The 20,442-nt window shown below is 49.8% G+C and overlaps 6 protein-coding genes across 6 annotated transcripts; 2 read left to right on the top strand and 4 right to left on the bottom strand.

The window, feature by feature from the left end:
- Nucleotides 1-83: 83 nt before the first annotated feature.
- Nucleotides 84-2,082, bottom strand: TGAM01_v209550 (protein VTS1; the record flags this gene model as incomplete). The annotated part of the gene is made up of 3 exons (XM_018800833.2): nucleotides 84-109; nucleotides 190-1,503; nucleotides 1,560-2,082. 3 exons carry the CDS (start codon nucleotides 2,080-2,082, stop codon nucleotides 84-86), a joined length of 1,863 nt encoding a protein of 620 aa, XP_018665665.2.
- A 1,110-nt stretch (nucleotides 2,083-3,192) lies between these two features.
- TGAM01_v209551 (60S ribosomal protein L29) lies at nucleotides 3,193-3,597 on the top strand (the record flags this gene model as incomplete). Its single annotated transcript, XM_018800834.1, has 4 exons — nucleotides 3,193-3,199; nucleotides 3,283-3,334; nucleotides 3,396-3,498; nucleotides 3,562-3,597. The coding sequence occupies 4 exons, from the start codon at nucleotides 3,193-3,195 to the stop codon at nucleotides 3,595-3,597; spliced, it is 198 nt and encodes a 65-aa protein (XP_018665666.1).
- Nucleotides 3,598-4,038: 441 nt separating this feature from the next.
- On the bottom strand, nucleotides 4,039-7,289 carry TGAM01_v209552 (hypothetical protein; the record flags this gene model as incomplete). Its single annotated transcript, XM_018800835.2, has 6 exons — nucleotides 4,039-4,436; nucleotides 4,499-4,837; nucleotides 4,898-5,113; nucleotides 5,209-6,046; nucleotides 6,117-7,167; nucleotides 7,246-7,289. 6 exons carry the CDS (start codon nucleotides 7,287-7,289, stop codon nucleotides 4,039-4,041), a joined length of 2,886 nt encoding a protein of 961 aa, XP_018665667.2.
- Nucleotides 7,290-7,772: 483 nt separating this feature from the next.
- Nucleotides 7,773-8,633, top strand: TGAM01_v209553 (30S ribosomal protein S10, mitochondrial; the record flags this gene model as incomplete). Its single annotated transcript, XM_018800836.1, has 3 exons — nucleotides 7,773-7,811; nucleotides 7,875-7,915; nucleotides 7,994-8,633. The coding sequence occupies 3 exons, from the start codon at nucleotides 7,773-7,775 to the stop codon at nucleotides 8,631-8,633; spliced, it is 720 nt and encodes a 239-aa protein (XP_018665668.1).
- A 388-nt stretch (nucleotides 8,634-9,021) lies between these two features.
- TGAM01_v209554 (L-aminoadipate-semialdehyde dehydrogenase) lies at nucleotides 9,022-16,256 on the bottom strand (the record flags this gene model as incomplete). The annotated part of the gene is made up of 7 exons (XM_024550582.1): nucleotides 9,022-9,774; nucleotides 9,837-11,384; nucleotides 11,503-11,971; nucleotides 12,023-12,118; nucleotides 12,169-12,805; nucleotides 13,423-15,538; nucleotides 15,591-16,256. 7 exons carry the CDS (start codon nucleotides 16,254-16,256, stop codon nucleotides 9,022-9,024), a joined length of 6,285 nt encoding a protein of 2,094 aa, XP_024404661.1.
- A 755-nt stretch (nucleotides 16,257-17,011) lies between these two features.
- On the bottom strand, nucleotides 17,012-19,777 carry TGAM01_v209555 (adenylosuccinate synthetase; the record flags this gene model as incomplete). The annotated part of the gene is made up of 23 exons (XM_024550583.1): nucleotides 17,012-17,065; nucleotides 17,129-17,155; nucleotides 17,210-17,350; nucleotides 17,406-17,474; nucleotides 17,534-17,569; nucleotides 17,628-17,661; nucleotides 17,778-17,812; nucleotides 17,867-17,903; nucleotides 17,955-18,077; nucleotides 18,134-18,162; nucleotides 18,254-18,282; nucleotides 18,340-18,577; nucleotides 18,637-18,695; nucleotides 18,753-18,844; nucleotides 18,901-18,950; nucleotides 19,009-19,045; nucleotides 19,103-19,141; nucleotides 19,198-19,227; nucleotides 19,279-19,288; nucleotides 19,346-19,364; nucleotides 19,432-19,500; nucleotides 19,637-19,652; nucleotides 19,713-19,777. Coding segments are annotated over 23 exons (1,338 nt in total), but the record flags the coding sequence as incomplete, so codon positions are not given.
- Between the last annotated feature and the right edge of the window lie 665 nt (nucleotides 19,778-20,442).

A 20,442-nucleotide genomic window follows, 5' to 3' on the forward strand; every position in this document is an offset into this window, starting at 1 on the left:
TGATTATAACTCCTTAATACAAACTTTAGTAATAAGTAGCCAGCGCTCATGCCGTCATACTGCGTTACACCAACTTGATCTAATCATAGTCTGCCTTCTGCTTTGGCTTCTATTGACTTTTTGTTAGTATCATATAAAAGCATTCGGAGGGGTAGGCTCAGGGGAAATATCAGGTTGCTAGTCACTCACCTTTGACTTGTTCAAAGACCTTGAGCATCTTGCGGCGCGCTCCGAGAGCATTTACGCCTCGGTCCTCCAAGGCCTTGTCGTCCAATTCGACCAGATCCGTCCATTTCATATCCTTCAGATTATCCGTGTACTTGTGTAGTCGCAGACTACGGAGCCAGCTAGGGATATCTTGAAGAAGAGTGGGATCGGTGGGATCTTCAGGCGGCTTGGAGCTTCCTCGTCTTCCTCTTGGTGAACGGCCTCGGGCCATGTCAGAGTGGTCTGAGAGGTAGCCTTCGTGAGTGTTGATTCCTAGCTGCCCCAAGCCGACAGGCGGTATGCCGCCAGACATCAAACCAGAGCCATCGTATGCGCTGAGAAAGCCGTTATGCTGAGGCGAAGTGAAATGCGACATGGGGCCCATCCCAGCCTGCAGAGGCAGACCCGGAGAGCTGGGACGAGATCGCTGTCCTCCAAAGCTGAGGCCCTGCTGAGCTTGGAGCGCCATTAGTTGATCACGAGTCATGACCTGCCCGTGCTCGTTGATCATCACGACGTTGGCGCTGGGAATGTTGATTTGCGAGGGAGTAGGTGGCATCTGGTTGTGTGCATTGCCCGGGGCATCGTTAGATCTAGCCCTTCTATATTTGCGAACGTCATCGAGAGCGAAACGATTGTTGACTGTAGAGAGTGCAGCCAGCTTCATTGCAGTCGCGTTGGCAATCATGTCAGCCTGGCCAGTAGAGTTTCCGGTGTTGAATGTCGGCGCCATTGGAGTATTAACCATGGAGGCCCAGCTGCCACCACCATTCGCATATGGGGATAGGAGAGGTAAATCAGCTGGAGTCTTGTCCCGAGCCGTCAAAGTGGTCGTTTGAAGATTGGAATTGCCAGTCAGCTGCGGCGGCCGTGGTGATCGTAGCCCTGCAGATGCTGGAGGCTGGACAAATTGGCCCATGGGAGTCTGGGACGAGCCTGCTTTGGCAGACGCCGCTGCATCTCCGCCGCTGGCCCACGGTGACGCCGCTGAGGCAGCATTGCCCTCTCTAGATTCCTGAGGGGCGGCTGCAATATTAGGTCCAGCCATTGCGGTTCGTGGGTCGAGGGCCAAGCTGTTACGGTTCGACGAAGGCGGGTTCCCGGTTTGCTGAGTGAACTTTGCCTTTTCAGTTGCAATAGCGGCAGCGGCGTCGGGGAACATGGCGTTGATCGTGGAAGCGTCAAGACCAGAGTGTCGCTTGGTCGATGACACGGCCGAGTTGCGAGCGAACGAGTTTCGGGCCGAGTCGACATTGAGCTTGTTCATAGCATCACTGAGCCGACTGGACATCGGATCTTGCGGAAACATTAGCAAGGAACACTCGTGGGTCGATTCTGCAAGAAGGATTTACCTTTATCAAAGGTCGCGGGGGACAAAACACCAGACATGGGATGGTTCTTGCCCATCTGCTGGAGGACCTGGATGAAGAAGCGGATCTGGACCTGAGTAGTCTGCTGCAGCAAGGCATACAGAGCGGCCGTGCGCTCAGCCTCGCTCAACACGCGAAACCACTGCTCAATGGCGCTGAGCTCGTCCTTGAAGTCCTGGTCAAGCGTGGCGGCAGCCATCTCCTCCAGCGTCGTCTCATACTGGTCGATGTCCGCAATCCACTGCTGGGCGATCTTGTCCTGCGAATCGATGTCCAGGCCGGCAGGGCCAAGGCCGCCCTGCTGTGGCTGGCCGTAGAAGTCGGAGGACGGCCTGATGCGGTTGGCCGACGAGGTGCCTGATATGGCCGCCATATCGGCAGACGCGCGCAGCGAGCTGCCAGAGCCAACTGCCCGAGAAGACGGCGGTCTTAGAGAAGGAGTGGCATTGACTTCAGGGGTGCTGTTGCGGTTTCCGGCGACGTGGCTCCCAGACATATTGAGCATGCTTCTTCGGCCGGGTCAAGACGAGGTGAAGAGCAGAGTAGGTAGTTAAGAAAAAAAAGAGAGAGAGAGAGAGAAGAGGGGCTAAAGACGGGAGAACAGTTGGCGAATTTATTTCTGCAGTATCCAGCTGAGCAGAGACGGTTTGGCAAACCGCAGGCGAGGCAAATAAATGATGACGAAGAGTTAAAACATGATCCTCTGGCAAATGTCGCGCGTTAGCATTCGGGCCTCGTGTAAAGTCCGCAGCTGGGCGCTCCCAGGAGGCTTTGTAGGAAGACGCAGATAGATACCCACAGGCAAATAAAGAGTCGTTAACCAAAATGGGATGTCTGCGTCCAGGCAGGCAACACAATTAAGTCAATCAAATCAAATCAAATCCAGCGACCGATCAGCTGTCTAGGAGAGATCGTAAGGGGATGAGACCCGTGAGGAAGAAGGATCGTGCAGAAGAGAAAGCACGGACTAAGGATGCCGAGAGTAGGGGATGCAATCACGGATTTGCTCTCGGCCCAGGCCTGGTTAAAGTGCCTACCGGTATGCCTGCCTACCTATTACGCCGTAGCATGTATGGCTAATGGCGACTGGCGCTGCTATTGGGTGCTGCTAGCTGATGAAAGTGGTAGCACTATTAGTCGTACTTACCGCATTGGGCAGTACAAGTATGAAGAGTTACTAGCCGGAGTAAGAATACACGTGCTGCAGTTTTTAGTATGGAGGAACCATCTATTAGAATAGGTGATACATATGCTATTATTTAACATTAGAAAAGGGAATATGGCGTGGCAGATATAAAGAGTAATAATAGCAGTATTCAAGCATTACTTAGTGATATATGTATCCCATCTCATGTTTGTTTCTTAAGAAATAGAACATCAAATAACAGAAACAGAAACACTGGGGCCTTGGAGTTGTACCTCGTCCTAGTGCCACCACGCGAAAACTCGCTCCCACACTAGCCTCCCCGCCTAACAAAAGGTACCTCCCTCGCTTACCCGCCGTAAATTCCCCTCCTCGCACACACTAGGGCTGGACCACTCTTCACTTTTCCGCACGATCTTGAATCTCGACTTGCAAAATCACACCGGACCAGCATCGTCAACCACAGCAGCAATGGCCAGTGAGTTTTTTTGCCCGCCACGACCCCGAACCCGATCGATATAAATTTTGCACGACAGAATGCTAATATTTCGAGCAATCTAGAGTCAAAGAACTCGTCTCAGCACAACCAAAGCCGCAAGGCTCACCGTAACGGGTTGGTCTTCAATTATTAAAGATTCGCAAAGAAAGTTCCGTCCGCTAACTCCCCCACGTAGTATCAAGAAGCCCAAGACTTCCAGATACCCTTCCCTCAACGGAACCGACCCCAAGTTCCGACGAAACCACAGACATGCTCTTCACGGCACCATGAAGGCTCTGGTACGACATTCTCAATTTATCCCACAACAATCGAACACAGCGAATACTAACCACTTCTAACAGAAGGAGCTCAAGGAGGGCAAGCGCGAGACGGCATGAGTGTATTCTGATTAGCAAAATCTGTTGAACGAACACAAAAAGGGGATTCTTTGCAAAGTTTCAGGGCCAATGGCCCATTATTAGACGCGATTGGCGCAGGAATTTGAATGCCTCATCGGCTAATAGGAAATGCATCACCATATGCTGAAATATCGATTTGAGTTTCCTCTTAATATGAGCACCGGATAGACGAATCGGCTGTCTGGTATGTTGCAAAGTTACGTGCACTCTTTCTGGGGTCGGTGCCCGATGTCCAAACAACCAGTGATGACTCTTTGTGTGAATGGCAACACCGAAAGATTCCAAGAACTACTACCAACGAACGAGGAACCATGATTTTTCCTGTCTATTCTTGCATTCTGATGACCCATAAACGAATCTAGGAGGAGCAACGCGAAACGTGAATATCATGATTTATTTTCCTATTGCCAGCTATCACTATTATAGCTTCATGTTCTTTACTAGAAGCTCATGTGCCAAGGCCTTGTGATTCGTAGATAGCAAGGATATGATTTGGTTCGTCATGATGATATCCTTCAACAGCTTCTTGCCGCCCGCCGCCTTGTTTGCTTCCAAGGCTTGCGTGTAATACTGCAAGCTCAAATATCCAATTCCGAGTAGTTGAAAGAGCCTGCCCACATTGTAATATCGCTCCGCTTGCCGTTGTGGCTCACCTCCCCCTGATTGCACGTAGTTGCCGATGAATGCTTGGCCCTGCAAAAGCAAATATTGCCGATTGGTTGACTGCCGTTTCAGGCCATAATGAACGTATGCGAGACCTAGACTCAAGTTGACCATCGGATTGTCATGGTCCAGTGACCAGGCACGCAAAAAGTATCCTAAACTACGGTCAACTAACTTCTCCGCTGGCTACAATCTGGCTTGGCTCTCAAACACTCACCTATCGCGTACGTGTAGCTCGTAGATGTGAATAGAATGTGGCCGTATAGCATCAAGAGACATATGTCCATGTTTAGCTTTGCAGCGGCTGTTATGCTTTGATCGAAATCAGGTTTCCCAGCGGCATTCTTCGCCGTGGCTTCGTAGCTCACGTCTATGGCTTTGATCTGCCTCAAGATGAATTTTTGGGCCGGTCCAGAGGTGTACCAGGAAACAGGAGACTGGCAAAGCTTGGAGAGCAAGGCAAACATCCGAGAGGAGTCAGATATTCCGCCATCTCTCATCAAGTGACGAGCTATTGTAATACACTTTTCTTCGTCATTTGTATTTATTGCACAAACTATTTCGGTTAACACGACCTTGGTACGACCAAATATGATAAGAGACGCTTTATACATACCACTCCAGGCCATGTGGATGACAAAATTGTGTTGGGGCGACTGGAATACGGTCGAGTCTCTTGCGGATTCGCACACCTGATATGCTTCTTCGCGGCGATGTACAAGCGATAGGCCAATGGCATAATCGAGAAACAGATCGAGCCAGTCGTCAAATGATATTCCTTGATGGTTATCGAAAGCTGGTCCCGGTATTGAGTCTCCTTGAGGCGCAAGAGCTGTAAAGAAGTTATTTTGTTAGTCGTCATAAATACACTAGCAACGAAAGTAATCGTAAGAAAAGCAGAGCAGAGAGGAGGAGCATAGTACGTACATCGTTGAAGACGCTCAAACATCTGCGACAGCTCGGTATTTGCTTCTGCGCTCGCGGCCTGTTCCAACAATTGCTTCTTGCCCAGAAAATGGAGATACTTGTCCCATGTATAGAATCTTTTGAGCGATCGAAAATCGTCGACAAGCTCCCTGCAAGATTCCATCCAGACCGGTATGAGATCGCTAGAACCAGACTTGATCTGCTGTTTCAGGCCACGGACGAGTTCATATTGCTGCGACAGCTTGATTGCGCGCGATCGCTCGTCTTGACGGCGCTTATCTGGATTTGCAAAACGCTTTGCGCGATATCTCCTAGGCAAGATACGAGCTGTTTGGGCAGATTTGGGTTTGGGCTGTCGAGGCTCTGCCCGTGCTCGAGAAGCTCCCGCATCTCGCAGACGACGATCCGGTTTCATTGAGAACTTGCGAAGCTGCTCTTTTGTTAGGGGCCCGTGGAGAGCTGGCTCTCCTTGAGCTTCTTTCAGAGCCATTGCTTCCGCAGCAAGAATGAGGGCTTCTTCGTCTTCTCTAGCTTTCTCATACATGTTGGCCAGTTCGATACGAGCGTCGATGTTGTACTCTTCGGCATCAATTGCCGCGTGAAAGCACTCTTCCGCAGTAGACTGCAGTCCAGTGGCCTGATAGCAGCGGCCCAGTAGAACCAAAAGAACGGCATTAGGCTCTTCGGTAGTAGCCCGAAGCAGCTCGAGATACCTAATAGCTGTTTGTGGCTGATCATACTTGGCGAGTTCGCTCGCAAGATCATACGAGACGAAAGGGAATTCTGCTAAAAAATCAATGGTGCGAGGGTGATCTGGATCCAGCCAGGTCAAGTGTCTCTGTCGGTTTACTGGTTAGAGTATGTTTACTACGCTTATAAAGCTAGTTTTCAGGGGAGCTGTTGCTTACAAAAGCCTCATCTTCCTCTCCCAGCCTTAATCTATATATTGCCAGCCGGACCCTAAGGTCTAATGGAAGAGCATGGCCATAGAGTTCTGGGCCAAATAGGGAGCCTTGAAAATGGGGTACATGACTCCTGCGATCGTCATCATCGTCCCATTCACAGTCGTCCACTTGCCACTGGTCCCAATATTGTTCTTGGATGCGGCCTACAAGCCATCTTGATAACGCCTTGAGTTCGTGAATAGCTTCGGCAAATGCGCCAGTTGAGGCTATGAGCTCAACATAGATTCCGATATCGTGCCATGGGCCGTCCGGTCCGTAGATTGGGGAATTGCCCATCTCATAGTCAAAATAGCGCCGGTATGCCATGATGGCGGCAGGAACAGCAGATTCAGCATTTTTATTGTCAATGCAGGCTTCTGCCAGCTTCCGCACAATGTCGAGGTCATATGGATGATGTTTGAGGACAATATTATACTCGGATATAGCGGCTGCTAGATGGCCCTGTCGATGGCATACAGAAGCTTTGCCCAGTCTAGCATCTAGGTTCGTGGGATCTGCCCTGAGAGCAGCGGAATAGCAGAGTCGCGCAGTGTGAAGATTGCCCGCCTCATCTTCGTGTAACAAATCCAGCGCAAAGGACGCGCACTCAAGCCACGCAGCAACATTCTTGGGCCGAAGATGCGCAGCATACACCATGGCAGACAGCGCCCGGGCATTCTCGCCCTGCTCGCGAAAGATGGAAGACAGCGCCGTCCATGCTTGATGGGTTTCGGCGTTGATTCGAATGACTTCAGAGACTAGATCCAAGGCTTTTTCATAATCTCCGCCGAGAAATGCCTGGTTGACCTTGGCCAATCGAGCGGTGATGTCTCCGCGAGGCTTGGCAGCTTTGCGAGGGCCTCGAGCTCCGCGCGCTCTGAAGACTCCACGCGTCGGAAGGGGCGCTTCTGAGCGTCCTTGTTGAGAATCCAGGAATTCTCTTACGGACTGGTCAAACTTGGCAATATCGCCTTGAAGCTCCTCATAGTCCGAATCGGAATCGGACGGATTGCCACTACAAGCGTCAGTCATAGAGCTTAGTCTAGTGATTTTGCCATTCGCAGCGCTCGCAAGGTTACACTGATGCACTTACAAGGCGGTTGGGTCATCCATGCCCAGATTGGACGACATGGTCATTGAGTGTTGAGGTTTATCATGCTGGTAGCAACAATGATGGAGGATGGACCAGCATGGAAATATTCCATCAGAGGTTGAAGTTTAATCGTATCAGCTAAAACCACAGCCACCCACGAATACCTCGACAGATCGAGTACCTAGGTGCCCCATACACAAAAACATTCAACACACTTAGCCAGTTTCAAATCTTAGTGATTAATGAGAATTGGTTCTTCCTAACTTGAAAATAATCCCAATTAGCGTCATGTCAGTCATCACATGCAAATTATCTTCTTTTATACGTCTCGAACTCCAAGTCGCAAGGCTGTTAGCTCAGCAGCTCCAGATTGCCGTTTGTAGCCAAGCCCGCCGCTAGAATGCTCTGATGTCTTCCGCTGCTGAGGCCGGCCCCACTCCAATTGGACCTCAGCGGCAGATTCTTTTACGGCCGCATCCGCTATCGCCGCCAGCCTTGCGATTTGCACAGCCGACAACAGAGCAAATATGTTACGCCAGAGCCCGCAGCTGCTATCACATCTCCAGGTACAGAAACACCCATTGGTGCCATGAAAGAGACGTTGGCAACCGCTAACTCTGGAACTGCAGGCCGCTGTGCCATGGGCCGCTAGGAAGACCCCGGCACTGGGGTAAGTAGACTGACTATACCAACGTCCATACAAGGAGACCTGTGTTGTCGAATGCTGCAACGGTACTGACAAGCTCAGGTGCTTGATTAGCGAACCTTTATCGAGAAACTACTCATCCATCCAAACCAAAAAGGAAGCCCGCGACAGTGAGCCGAAGCTGCGACACCCACGCTCTCTCCAAGCCATCCACCTCAAGCCGCTGAAGCGCGAGGCCCAATACGGCGTCCCCTCATGCGATCTCCAGCTGCGATCATTCAGCTTACAGCCCCTCCAATTCTTCTCCGACTTTGCCCTGCGAGCCGCATACTACCTGGGCCTCCCCGCCTCGGGCCCAGTAACACTACCCCGAATCACAGAGCGATGGACCGTGCCCAGGAGTCACTTCATCTTCAAGAAGTCGCAGGAGAACTTTGAGCGTGTAACGCTGAGGCGCTTGATCCAGATCAAAGACGGCGATCCCGAAACGGTCCAGCTTTGGCTGGCGTATCTGCGCAAACATCAGTTTTATGGTATTGGTATGAAGGCAAACGTGTGGGAGTTTGGTCCAACGGAGATGTCCAAATCTCTCAACGACATTGAAGCAGTGCAGGACGCCCCATGGGCTCATCTTGGACAAATTAAAAGCATTGGCGCAGCTGAAAAGGTGGCCGATATCCTGAGTGCTCGGCGGGTCAAGAAATCCGCTGATGACAACTTTCCAATCCACGAGATATCATAGGAAGAGAGAAGGGAAAAAGAAAATAAAAATACCCATAACAGTTAACCTGCGCAAGTCCATACAACCTCGACAAGCGACTGAATTTGTTGTATGATAGGAAAGATAGTATCTTAGTATCTATTACGGTACCTATTTAGCTAAATATGTAAAATATTATACAAAAAAATACCAAATAACATGTGCTTTACTAAATTGACTTTTTATTATTTACTATGGCCAGTTACTGTGTTGTATAATGAAACGAATTAAGCCTTTGTTCACTTTGCTATTGCTTTATTTAGCCTATTTTACTTTTTCCTGGGATATCCAGACTACTACTGCCTATATTACAACATGTTTCTAACAACTACCTTACCTAGACTTGAGGTTTTATCCCTGTTCCCTCTTCTTATGCTACACCACCACGTCCTCCAACACCCCATTTTGCCTGCGCCTCAATAACATCAGCATTAATAGCCGGCAGCTCCCTACCTCGTTTTGTTGGCCACGCCAGGAAATTAGTTTCAGCAAGATATCTTAAGAAGCGACCAACAGCTTCCCTGCTAATGCCCTCTCCAGCACTCTCATCGACACCTGTCCACCGGTCTGCATCGGCCTTGAGGACAGTAACAGCATTACGATCATCTAGTTCCGGCGCGCGGGTGTTTGTGGGAAGATTGTTTGTCGCCATGTGGAAAAGAGGCATTAGAGCGTTCTGTTCCTCGTCTTTCTGGACAGGACCTGCTGAGACAAAGGTCTCGAGCTGAGCCTTCCAATGGTCGTAGTCCACCTCGGGAACATCGTAGCCGTAGTAGCTCAGGATGGAGAGATACTCGTTCATGCGCAGGCGAGGATGGGCAGTGACGTGGATAACGTGGGCACCGACGTCGCCCCTGCCGCTGTTGCTGTTTACAGTTTGGGCTGGGACGGGGTTGAAGCTGGCTGCGACGACGACAGTAGAGACGTGACCAACAGGCACGGCGTTGATTGTGTTGATAATGTGTGGACGGCTAGACAGCTGGATACAGCCCTTGAGCATGCGGATGAGAAAGTCGTCGTTGTTGCACACACCGGTGGCAGCGTCTCCAAGGATATAGCCGGGTCGGACGACAGATCCGAGGAGGCCGCGTCTGCCAGCCTCGCGGACAAGCTGTTCAGATACCTATGGTCCGTCAGAATGTACATGTTACATGATACAAAAGGAGGCCTGTGGAAACTACTTACCCATTTGGTCTGGCCGTATCCGGTGCCGAGACCGCTGCGACTGCCCATCAGGTCATCTGCTTCCATGACAGCGCCTTGTCCAGTGCTGGTCTGCTCTTGTGACAGGTTGATATAGTAATCCGTGTCTAGGACGCTTGTTGAGCTAACGAATGAGAAAAGCTTGGGCTTGCCCTGGTTACAAAGCCGCAGGGCATCGATTGTTGATAGAACATTACTACGCTCGAGATGCTTATACTGCTTTACCCAGTGGACGAGGGCGCCGTTGTGGATAACCACATCGACAGCGTCGCCAAGCATCTTCCATGTGTCGTCATCAAGTCCAAGACGCGGCTGTGTCAGGTCACCAATGACTGCGCTGAGCCTAGTGGCCCAAGAATCCTGCCATACACTGTATCCGCGGAGGGACTTCTGGAGCCGCTCGAGGGCGGCCGAGACGCCCTTGGTTCCACGGATATGGGCAATGACGTGTACGTTCTCGCGCTCGAGCAGATCCTTGACGATGTAAGAGCCCAAGAAACCCGTGGCGCCAGTCACAAAGACGGTCGTCTTGCCTGCCGGCGAGAGTGCCGCAGGATCCGCCGTCTGATACTTGGCATCGAGGCTACCGAGCAGCTTGTCAAGTGACTGGGCATATGCAGCCTCGCCGTCCTCTGTCGCGCCCGAATCGCTCTTGCCCTCACGCTGGCGGTCAATCTGTGTGCTGAGAGCCCTGAGGGATGAGTTCGAGTACAATGAGCTGATGGACAAGTTGGTCCCCATATTCATGCGGATATTGAGAAGAAGCTGCTGGGCCAGCAGACTGTGCCCACCAGTTTCAAAGAAATCAGACTCGGGCTGCAGAGTCTTGGCATTTACACCATTGATGAGTGTTGCCCACTGCTCCGCCAGTTCCTTTTCGGTGCTGCTGAGCGTTTCCCATCTCTTCAGATCCTCCTCTGAAGCCTCTTCCGAGATCAGGGCCGCATCCGGGAACGGCAGGTTTGGGCTGTCAACTTTGCCGTTGGGGTTCAAAGGCATCTTCTTCAGGAAGATGAGATAAGTCGGCACAGCGTGAACTGGTAACCGAGATTTGAGATGATCCCGAAGCTCCGTTTGCATTGGTCGATAGCGCTTAGAATACACAATGACGGGTCCGATCTCGGTACCCAGCTCCTCAGTGTCTTCCAGCTCGTGTTCTGCTAGCCACTTGAGCCACTCTTGGTGTTCAGGCACAATGTAGCTGACCAGTGTTGGCTCTTCGTTTCGGTCTCTTCGAAGCAGCGTCTTACACTCGCGGACTAAATGGTGCCCTCTCAAGTTGCTATCGATCTCATTGAGCTCGATACGGAAGCCACGGACTTTGACTTGATCATCAGCTCTGCCTGTAATTGCACAATTACCAGACTCGTCCAAATAATACCCCAAGTCACCGCTCCTGTATATTCTATCTCGTGGGCCTTTGTAATACTTTCGCCAGGGCTGATTGGCGTTATCGGCAACTTTATCATCAGCCTCGACCCACCTTTGGTTGTCGACGAACCAGTTGTCGACGAACTTTTCCTTGGTTTTCTCCAGGTCGTTCAGATATCCGTAAAGTTAAGTATTAGCAGGGCTCTATCAGAAAAAAACCAAGGGGAGGGAGACCTATCTCGGCTAACCCTGCTGCTCTCAGGTATATCTCACCGACCTCACCGACGCTGCAAAGCTTGGTTGGATCTTCCCGGTTGACTACGAGGAGCTGGACGTTCTCAATGCCCCTTCCGGCAGGAACAATATCGCCAAATTGATCCAATGCATTCGGATCTTCGGCGTGGCTTTTGATGTGGTAGTATGATACGCTGCGGCTCGTCTCAGTGGTACCATACGCAGCGCAAATCTCCGCGTTGGGCGCCAGCTTGCGGAGCGCAGCGCAATCCTTCTTGGTTAGAATATCACCAACGTAAAGAACCCACTTCAATGAGGGGAACTCCGCCTTAGCACCACCGACCAAGATTTGGCCCATCGCGGGCGTCAAATGGACCGCGTTGGGTTTGTGGTCGCGGAACCACTCAGCCAACCTTTCGTGGGCGATATTCTCGCGAGCAGGGCAAATTAGCTCTCCGCCCATGAACAGCGGACTGAAAATGTCCCGCTGGATGGGATCATGGCTTATACCACTGTCATTGGTTAGCAGAGCTATGACGGATATCATCTTTGATAAGGCTTACCTTAGACAAGCGAATTTTGTGTCCGAGGTCCAGTTGAAAGTTTTGGCCATCCACGGGAAGTACTTGGTTAAGCTGTAATGTCTGCCCAACACGCCCCTGGAAGTAGTCAGCTAATGGTCGAACTGTGGCATGGCTGGATCTCGTACTTGGGTGTGGATGTCGTGCCGCTGGTAAAGCTCAGGATACTCGTAGAGTCCGGTCCCACCAGAACATCTGGAGGCGCTGATGCTTTGCTTTCAGTGTCGGTAAAAACTTCCTTTCCGTCAACTTCGCCACCGGTGAGATGGCCATCATCGCTCATCCGTAGCTCGGGGACTCGTATTTTGAGACTCAATTCCTCGTCAATGTACTTCTGGACACGCGGCGCGAAAGCACCGTTCTCGTCCCTGGCTCTGCCAATTGTGATCAGGGCTTTCGGTTGTGAGACTTCAAGATAGATCTGTTGTCTCGCCGGCGGGTACGCGGGGTCTAATACAGTAATCGTGGCACCGGCGGCGAGGGTTCCCATGAAGGCGATGACAAGTTCGACGGAACGGTAGGCATAGATCATAACAACATCGCCATTGGTGATGCCAGCGTCATGGAGCTGGTTAGCCAGGATGTTGGACGCCTCGTAAATCTGCTTGTAGGTGAATCTCCTCTCGGGCGTGGTGGAGGAGGCCGTTTCCGTGACGCACGGCGCGTCCGGATTCTTCAAAGCATTCTTGTGGAATATCTCGTGGATGGCGCCGATGTAGCCGCTCCAATCGAGGCCGATGGTGGGATCGGGAAGCCCCATGGCGGCTTCAGCAGTACAGCAGGATCTATACTGAGTGGAAAGGCGCCTCTTAGCGGGTGTTCCTAGCGGATGTTCCTTTGAAGCGTAGTCCAAGCTAATATCCTGAAAGAATCGTGTCTAATGGAAAGGTACAAGTAAAACAACCATTTCGAGCTCGAGAATGACAAGAATTCTGCCGCACTCCGATCTTCGGGGGAGGGGCACTTTTTTTTTACGGTAGGCGGTCACTAGCAACCCCTCACCCAACTGGCCCGACAGTTTCCCTAAGAAAAGTGCTTTCGTAGATTTACTTTACCGCTATGTTATCCTCAGTGTATAATTAATGGAACTTTACCATCAGACGGATCCCTTGACAGATCGTCTAATAAATTACTTGACAGATCGCTGAGGCAATCCCAGCACGGACTCTTAGAAGTATCCAAAACAATCGTGCGGGAACCCAAGTTTGCATTCAGTGCTGCAGCAGACAGACAGGCCAGCCAGTTGTTCGAGGCCCGGAAGATACACGAGTTGTAGGGTCTATCCAAAAACTCATCCCAGGAATCAATAGACGTCAGTTTGAATCTTGGCTTGGTCTCACCATGTTGGTGTCGACACTTCTTTCTTGAGGGACTTGACATACGCTCCCACCTTGACTCGTCAATTGCGCTCAAGATGTCGAGATCTGCAACCCATTCCTGCTTATCGAAGACAGAGATGAGCGTCTCAACGAAGTTGCCTTCAACACTCTGATAGCCATGAGAAAACTTGACTGGTAGTTTGTATTTCGTAAAAGACAAATGAAGAGAAGTGTCTTTGAATGCATCGTCCAATCGGCCATCAAATAGGGCATGTGTCGCGTTTCTCCATTTGAATTCGTCGACTACCCGTCTCTTCGAAGGAACAGGCGGTATCATAAAACTCACACCTGGTTTACCGATGTTGCCGATTATGTGTTTTACCTCGTTCTCCTTTGGACGCTCGAATGGATCACATATCAGTGGCATGGCTACATAGATGGAGTTGCCTGCTGACAAGGCCATAACTTTCTGCAGGCTTTCTGGGTGTAGATTGACGTCTCGGTTTTCAAACATTGCAATGCATGCAAAGGTCTGGGGACGACTCAATTCATAGGTTAGCAGCCTATTTTCACACGATTTGAAATATGGCTCCCACTCCTGTTCTTTTGAGTTGACCTCGGGTACTTCCGCTTCGTATTTGATGCGCTTCCGATGATGCTCTCTAGAAGTGTCTTTGATATTTCTTTCAGATAGTCCTCTGTATATCCCAGGGAATCCGTTTACTCCCAGTGATAGATCAGAACCACTCTTGAAAAGCTGTCTAGGGTCCAAGGAAGCTCGGGCAATAAATGACCCATTGTCCCACAGCTCCTTAATGCGCGTATCTGTTCCCGGGTTGGATCTCTTCGAGCTCGTTGAAAGTCCTTTCATCCACATTGCTTCGACTAGAGGTTTGGAAAAGACACCAACTGAGATAGTCGCGCTGGGCATCAATTTGTACACATCGGCGGCAGCAGCGAGATATCTTAAAGACTCCAACCACTGTGTGGAACTGTGATGGAGTGAGCCGCGATTGTCTAGAAGCTGTCGGAGTCTGGTTTTGTCGACCCAGCCGTGGCTCAATATCAGCAGCAAGACATCAATATTAACCTTTGATGAGTCAACGACTTCCGCATCACACCGTTTGAGAAGGGTTACATCATTAGGGTCTCCGAGAATTTTCTGATACCAACTGAATTCGCCATTGCCGCGGCCCCATATTTGAATCATAGGCCAGTCTCTGACTTCCTCGCCTTTGTGTTTGCTCCCTAAACTTCTCATCCATCGAATGTGTTCACCAACACCCGAGTTAGGCGTCACCCTCTCCTTTTCGGGGTTTTGGCTGCGAACCTTGGCAGTTGCATACCCCCAGGTACGTGTATCATTCACGTCCCTAAAAAGTCTAGCCTGTTGCTCCGAAAAGTCCATAGCCTCGAAGGGCTCGTCAACTTTGAATTCGCTCCTGGGTTTCGGGTATCGAATTAGCAAAGCATTTGGCTGCATGATAAAGTCCTGAGCTAAAAGCCTGAGAAATTTTATTTTATGCTTCAGTTCCGTCATTAGGCGCAGCAATGTACTGGCGTCAAACAAGTTTGAGAGTGGGCTCGGCTCTCTAGTCGGCTCTGCGAGGAAATTCTTGTAACGTCGGTGTCCACGCATTATTAAGCTCAGTTTATGTTCATTATTAGGACTGGATTCTTTATAGTCCTTTGCGGCTTCGGCCAGGTACTCCATCCAAGGCTGCGGTTGCTGAAGAGAACGGCGAGAACTAGCAGCCTGAACAAGCTCGGTGACTTTGATGAAGAGATCGCAGGCCTTGTCAATATCGGCTCCCTGTATTCCTAAGCCAGAAAATACAGAGCCTAGGACCACCAAGAAGAATTCCGAAAGAGTAAGGCGAGATGACGTCTCGCCTATACTGCTTGATGATACGACTGGATCCCCGTAGTACTTTAGATAGGCGAGAGGTAAAGACCAAAAGACCTCCCCATGCCGGTCGGGTGAGCAGCTTAGCTGCCCGAGGGTAATTTTCGCCCCGGGTGGGATGAGCTCATCCCTTTGAGGTACGGGATCAGAGTTGCCGCCGCCAAGAACGGAAATATCAGGGTATAGATGCCAAGATGTGAGCGCGAGAACTTCAGAGCCCACTTTGAACCGACTGCGGGAGTCCGGATACAAGGTTTTCCATAAACCTGAGGCCTATTGTCCATGCTTCCAAGACACTGGAGTAAATACTTGGTTTTTGGCTCACTGGAATCGTAATGTTTGACGCAAGCAACTCCAGCTGCTTTTGCTGTCGCAGTTTTGCTGTATCAGCCACCTGAAGCCATGATCTGGCACTGGCGTCCCAGCTACTTATTTGATCGTACGTGATTTCGATGCGTGCTGCCAGGCTCGCGGACACCCACGAGGGATCTGTCTGATCCATCCGTAAAAGTTCAGCCTTTCTTCCAGCGATGATCTCCTCCCATATGGCAACTGCTTCACGAGCTGGCCATATCCTTGCTAACATGCAAGCAAGTAGATGGTCCGCAATCGCCCCGGGACCAGACGTTGCAGCAGCCCATATGCTTGTTCCATCGGGCCCCACCCAATCTTGGAAGGGGCCGTTATTCGAGCCTTTTTTGCTCAATACTTCTGTTATTTGTGATGAGCGTTTTCCATATGCCGTCACTAACTCCGGCGTCGAGGGGAGAATATGGGAAAATAGAGCCCCAAGTTTGCGGGCGAATATGTGCTCATCGCCATCTTCAGCAGCACTTCGTCGACGCTGTGACAGATGCTGTCCAACACCACGATATTCCTCTGGTGCTTCAAACTTACAAATTGAGAAGTCAAAGTTGATATTGGCGAGCGCGAAACTTGTCTCTTGGGTGGCAGAAGCGATAGCTGCGGTAATTTTGCTGATTGGCAGCATCTTCGGCTATCAATCAGAGAGAAGAGGATAAAAACCTAGGAGACCTCGAAATGTCGATATAATGGCACTACCATAGCGCCATAGATATGTTGGCACTTGGTTGCAAACCACTACATATACCTGCTACCTATATGTAGGGATAATCAGGCAGCAAGGCATACTTGCGACCCAAGGCTGAAAAGTTGACGTGGATGGTGCATACTATAGGCTCCGGGCAGCAAGGGCCCATGGAAGTGAATATGCACATGCATGATGCTTGATCCTATAACAGGGGGGCATTAGCCTAAGAGCGATGCGGCTTGTGTGTATGAAACAACAATGATGAGCTGGGTCCTGGGTGGGCAAATCAACAAAGTACCGACGATATGTTCCATTTCGGAGCCAGAAAAATCAAAATACAATAACAACAAGTATGCTAGACATGTATAGAGTCACAGCTTGCACAAGCCTAATCGAGCTCAACCCCATTCTCAAGGCCAAATGCTGAATTCCGCCTACATGGGTAATAGTAGTTAGACAACGGCCGCAATACCACAGCGGCCATTTGCATCTCCCCCGCCTGAAATCGGCCGTACAAGTCTAATTGCAAACCATTTTATTTATATATCTTGTAAAACAGGCATATCTGAACCAAGACCTCCAGAATGCCCATCTAGCTTTGCTTACCTACCTTATATTATATTTTTCAGGCGACGACTTCGCATACACTCCTGCTTTTACATTGACCCAATATGTGCTATTCATCGGAGCCTGTTTTAAAATCGGGTGATCATGGCCTCACGGTCTGGGCCGGTACCAACCCACTTGATCTACACATTGTCAATCTACATCTGTATCGGTTAAGTCGTCTCGATGTTAACAAAAAAACATACCTTGACTCCAACGAACTCCTCAATGAACTAGTCAAACAAGTTAGCGAGATGAAATTTCCGGGTCAATACGACATTTCTCACCAAGATGTAGTCTTGAGCCTCCTTGGGAAGTTTCTCAAAGGTCTTCACGTTAGTAGTCGACTGGTTCCAGCCAGGCATCTCGTGGTAAATGACCTCGGCACGGTCGAGAACATCCAATGATGCGGGATACGATTCGAGCTTCTGCAAAGGTTTAGCACATGTTATTCCAATGCCCAAAAAGAGCTCAGAGTCTCACCTCGCCGGTCTCAGGGTCTTTGTACGCAGTGGCGATCTTGATTGTCGGGAAAGTGTCCAGGACATCAAGCTGAGGATTGAGTCAGTATATGCTCCTTTAAGTAAGAATCAAGAAAGGCAGTATGTTACTTTTGTGAGGTTCAGCGCCGTGTAGTGGTTGACGTCCTAATATACGTTAGATACCCGCAATAGGTTTTTCACACAAAGAATAGACCATGTATACCGTGGTGTATTTGACGACGACGAGATCTACAAGACTCGAGTCAATAATGGATTCCAAGTATCATGAGATTAAAATTGAGAAAGCACATACCGAGCCTGTTTCAGTTAGTCAAGTCTTTCGTCACAAGTTCTTGGACAGATGAATGCTTACCAGCCGCAGCGCCGTGTCCGGCCAGTTGAGGTACCCTAGGACCAGTCAGCTGCGTCCTTGTCAATTAAACGAAGGAGGTTAAGCTTCACCCATTCTCGACCCCGTTCCTGGAGCTTCTTGCCGATCCTGTTGGAATGGTTAGCTCTCTTCGCGTGCTATAAATGAGAAATAACGTACTCTCCGAGATCCTCAGTCTTGAAGGCTCCAAAGCCCACACGAGTGGTGTAGGCCTTGACCACGCCAACAACCTCACCGATCTTCCTGATATCAAGGGCAAGTCCAGTGACCATGCCACCGATGCTACTCCAAGTAAGTACCAAATCCATTAACTGTTGAAATGTGTGAGGGATACGAACCCAGTAGAACTGCTGGTTACGTATGGGTACTAGACAAAGTCAACAAATACCCGCCCAAAGTTAAATGTCTTATCATAAAGAGCGGTAAGAGTTAGACCACCCCGATAAGCATTGACTTACTGAGCCCCAGTCAAGATCCAGCATGAGAGCTAAAAGGGTCAGCATATCTGAATTAGAGCAATGATATGAGGGGCTATCCGGCCTACCATTTGCTCCTTCGCAAAGGATCTTGGTGTTCTTTGCCTGTGCGTCCTTCATGAAAGCAATCGCGTCGACCGTGTATTTGCGAAGCTTGGGTCGATACTCGTTGAATCGGGCGATTTCTTCCTCAACATCGTACTTGAGCAGATCGCCGTATCGCTTCTGGTAGCCTGCTGCAAGTCGTCGGAGCTTCGAGTCGAAAAGTTCCGCATTGAAGACCTCTGCGAGTCTGATACCGCTTCGCTATATCCGGTTCAGTAAAGCTGAACCATCCAACAGTATAATTCGAACTAGGTCCTTACCGCCGCTTTCGTGCTGTAAGCAGGACCAATTCCGCGGCCTGTCGTTCCAACCTTGCGGTCTAAGTGATGGAAGTAAGCACATGTAACTGGCCCGCACTAATGACATAGCTAATCACCTCCAAGTTCAACTTCTTCCAAGCCGTCAACGGCAACGTGGAGGTCCAGGTCAATGTGGACTCGGTCGCTGATGAAGATTCGATCGTGGACGCTAGTATATGGTAAGCATGACTCTGGCAACTGAGAAAATAACTGGACCAGTAGTACTTTTCAAGCCCTTTGCGCTCTAGAGTTTCTAATTCCGAAAAGAAAGACGGCTTTTCGGTGCATTAGCGAAGTTCTTGACGGTGTGTCGAGTATCTTTAGAGTACGAACAATGTGAGCCACGACGGCAGAACCAATCAAGTTCCGACTTTAAATAGTAATTAGCGTATTGTATATTGTAGATCGCCCAATTACGAAAGCATACCAATTGGGGTTGACCAGGCCGGAAGGAAGCAGGTGGAAGCTAGAAGCCGTAATTAGTGTTTGCGCCGTGACGAAATGTCTCCTGTTTGCGCATACCTGTATGACACGCCATTGGCACTGTTGAAGCTGTGGTCAGCAATCAGGACCAACTAGAATGCAAAACTAGTTTCAGCTCACACAATGGAATCTTAATAAAAATTAGTTAATGTAGAAATGATATTGAACTTGGTAAAGGAAAACTTACGGCCAGCATTATGACCGCCCTAGATCTCGTCTCAGCTTGTATTCTTGTTATAGATGTCTTATAAGTCAGCTTAGGAGAGAGCTCACAGCAGCTCGCGCGCAAAGTTGCGCCTCGGGGGCAAGGATATCGGTCAATTTTCCTTTCTGCCAAGTCGCCATCGTTAATTGCCGCCGCATAAGAAAAGTAGGAATTTGTAGGTGGTCATACGCCTTCATCGCCTGCAGAGTCGCAATCATGTTAACAGACATTACGATGTCAGTTGCTCGGGGGCACAAAGGAAGAGGTACGAACCCCATTGGGCGCCCAGCTTTGGAATATCTAATGTCAATTCGTATTCCGCATAGTGTACCAAGTTTCAGCAGCTTACAATGATCGTGGCCATGGCTGGTTCGGGATCTGTTTGCAGATTTCGCTGGTTTGAAAGATGCAAGTAGATTTGACGCATGTGCTAAAGCGGCCATTTGAGTCACTGCAGCTTTCTTCTGCGTAGTGGGGCTTATCTTATCGCACCGCAGCTGCAAAGCCCCGCCAACAAATTTCATCACCTCCGATCCGCAGAACCGGAGCCCCACGTGTCCGCCATTTCATTATTTTTCGCTATGCCGCCTATTCGAGCCATTGATCTTGAGACGGCGTTTTTGAATATACGGGTTCCCGTCAAGCTCTCTTCTTTGGTTACATGACTTCCACTTTTCACATTCTTACACGCTAGATTTGGAGCCCTGTGATTTCTTTTCAGTGGTGAACTAACCCCTCCGCAAAAAACCGGCTCGCAACGATAGTCCGACATCGGTAATACAATTCGGTCATAGGTGGTGGTGGTGTTGACTACATACCAGAAGCACCTACGTCAAAGCATCGCAACTTCCTACAACCCAGGAGCACAAAAAGATGAAAAAAAAAAAAACATACAACAGCCGGTGTTCGCTGATGGTCACCCACTCAACTACTAATCTGCCGGTTAGTGGCTTATCTATGGGGGAGCAGACGGGACCCCGAGTTCTCCACTACCTATGGTCGTATGTACTTGTAATTCCGCTTCGATTCCTTATAACAGAGAGTAAGCACTAGAGCGAACTCGACTTCTGACCATTTTT

The sequence above is a fragment of the Trichoderma gamsii genome (assembly GCF_001481775.2).
Source record: "Trichoderma gamsii strain T6085 chromosome Unknown Scaffold_48.2, whole genome shotgun sequence".
Taxonomy (NCBI): Eukaryota; Fungi; Ascomycota; class Sordariomycetes; order Hypocreales; family Hypocreaceae; genus Trichoderma; species Trichoderma gamsii.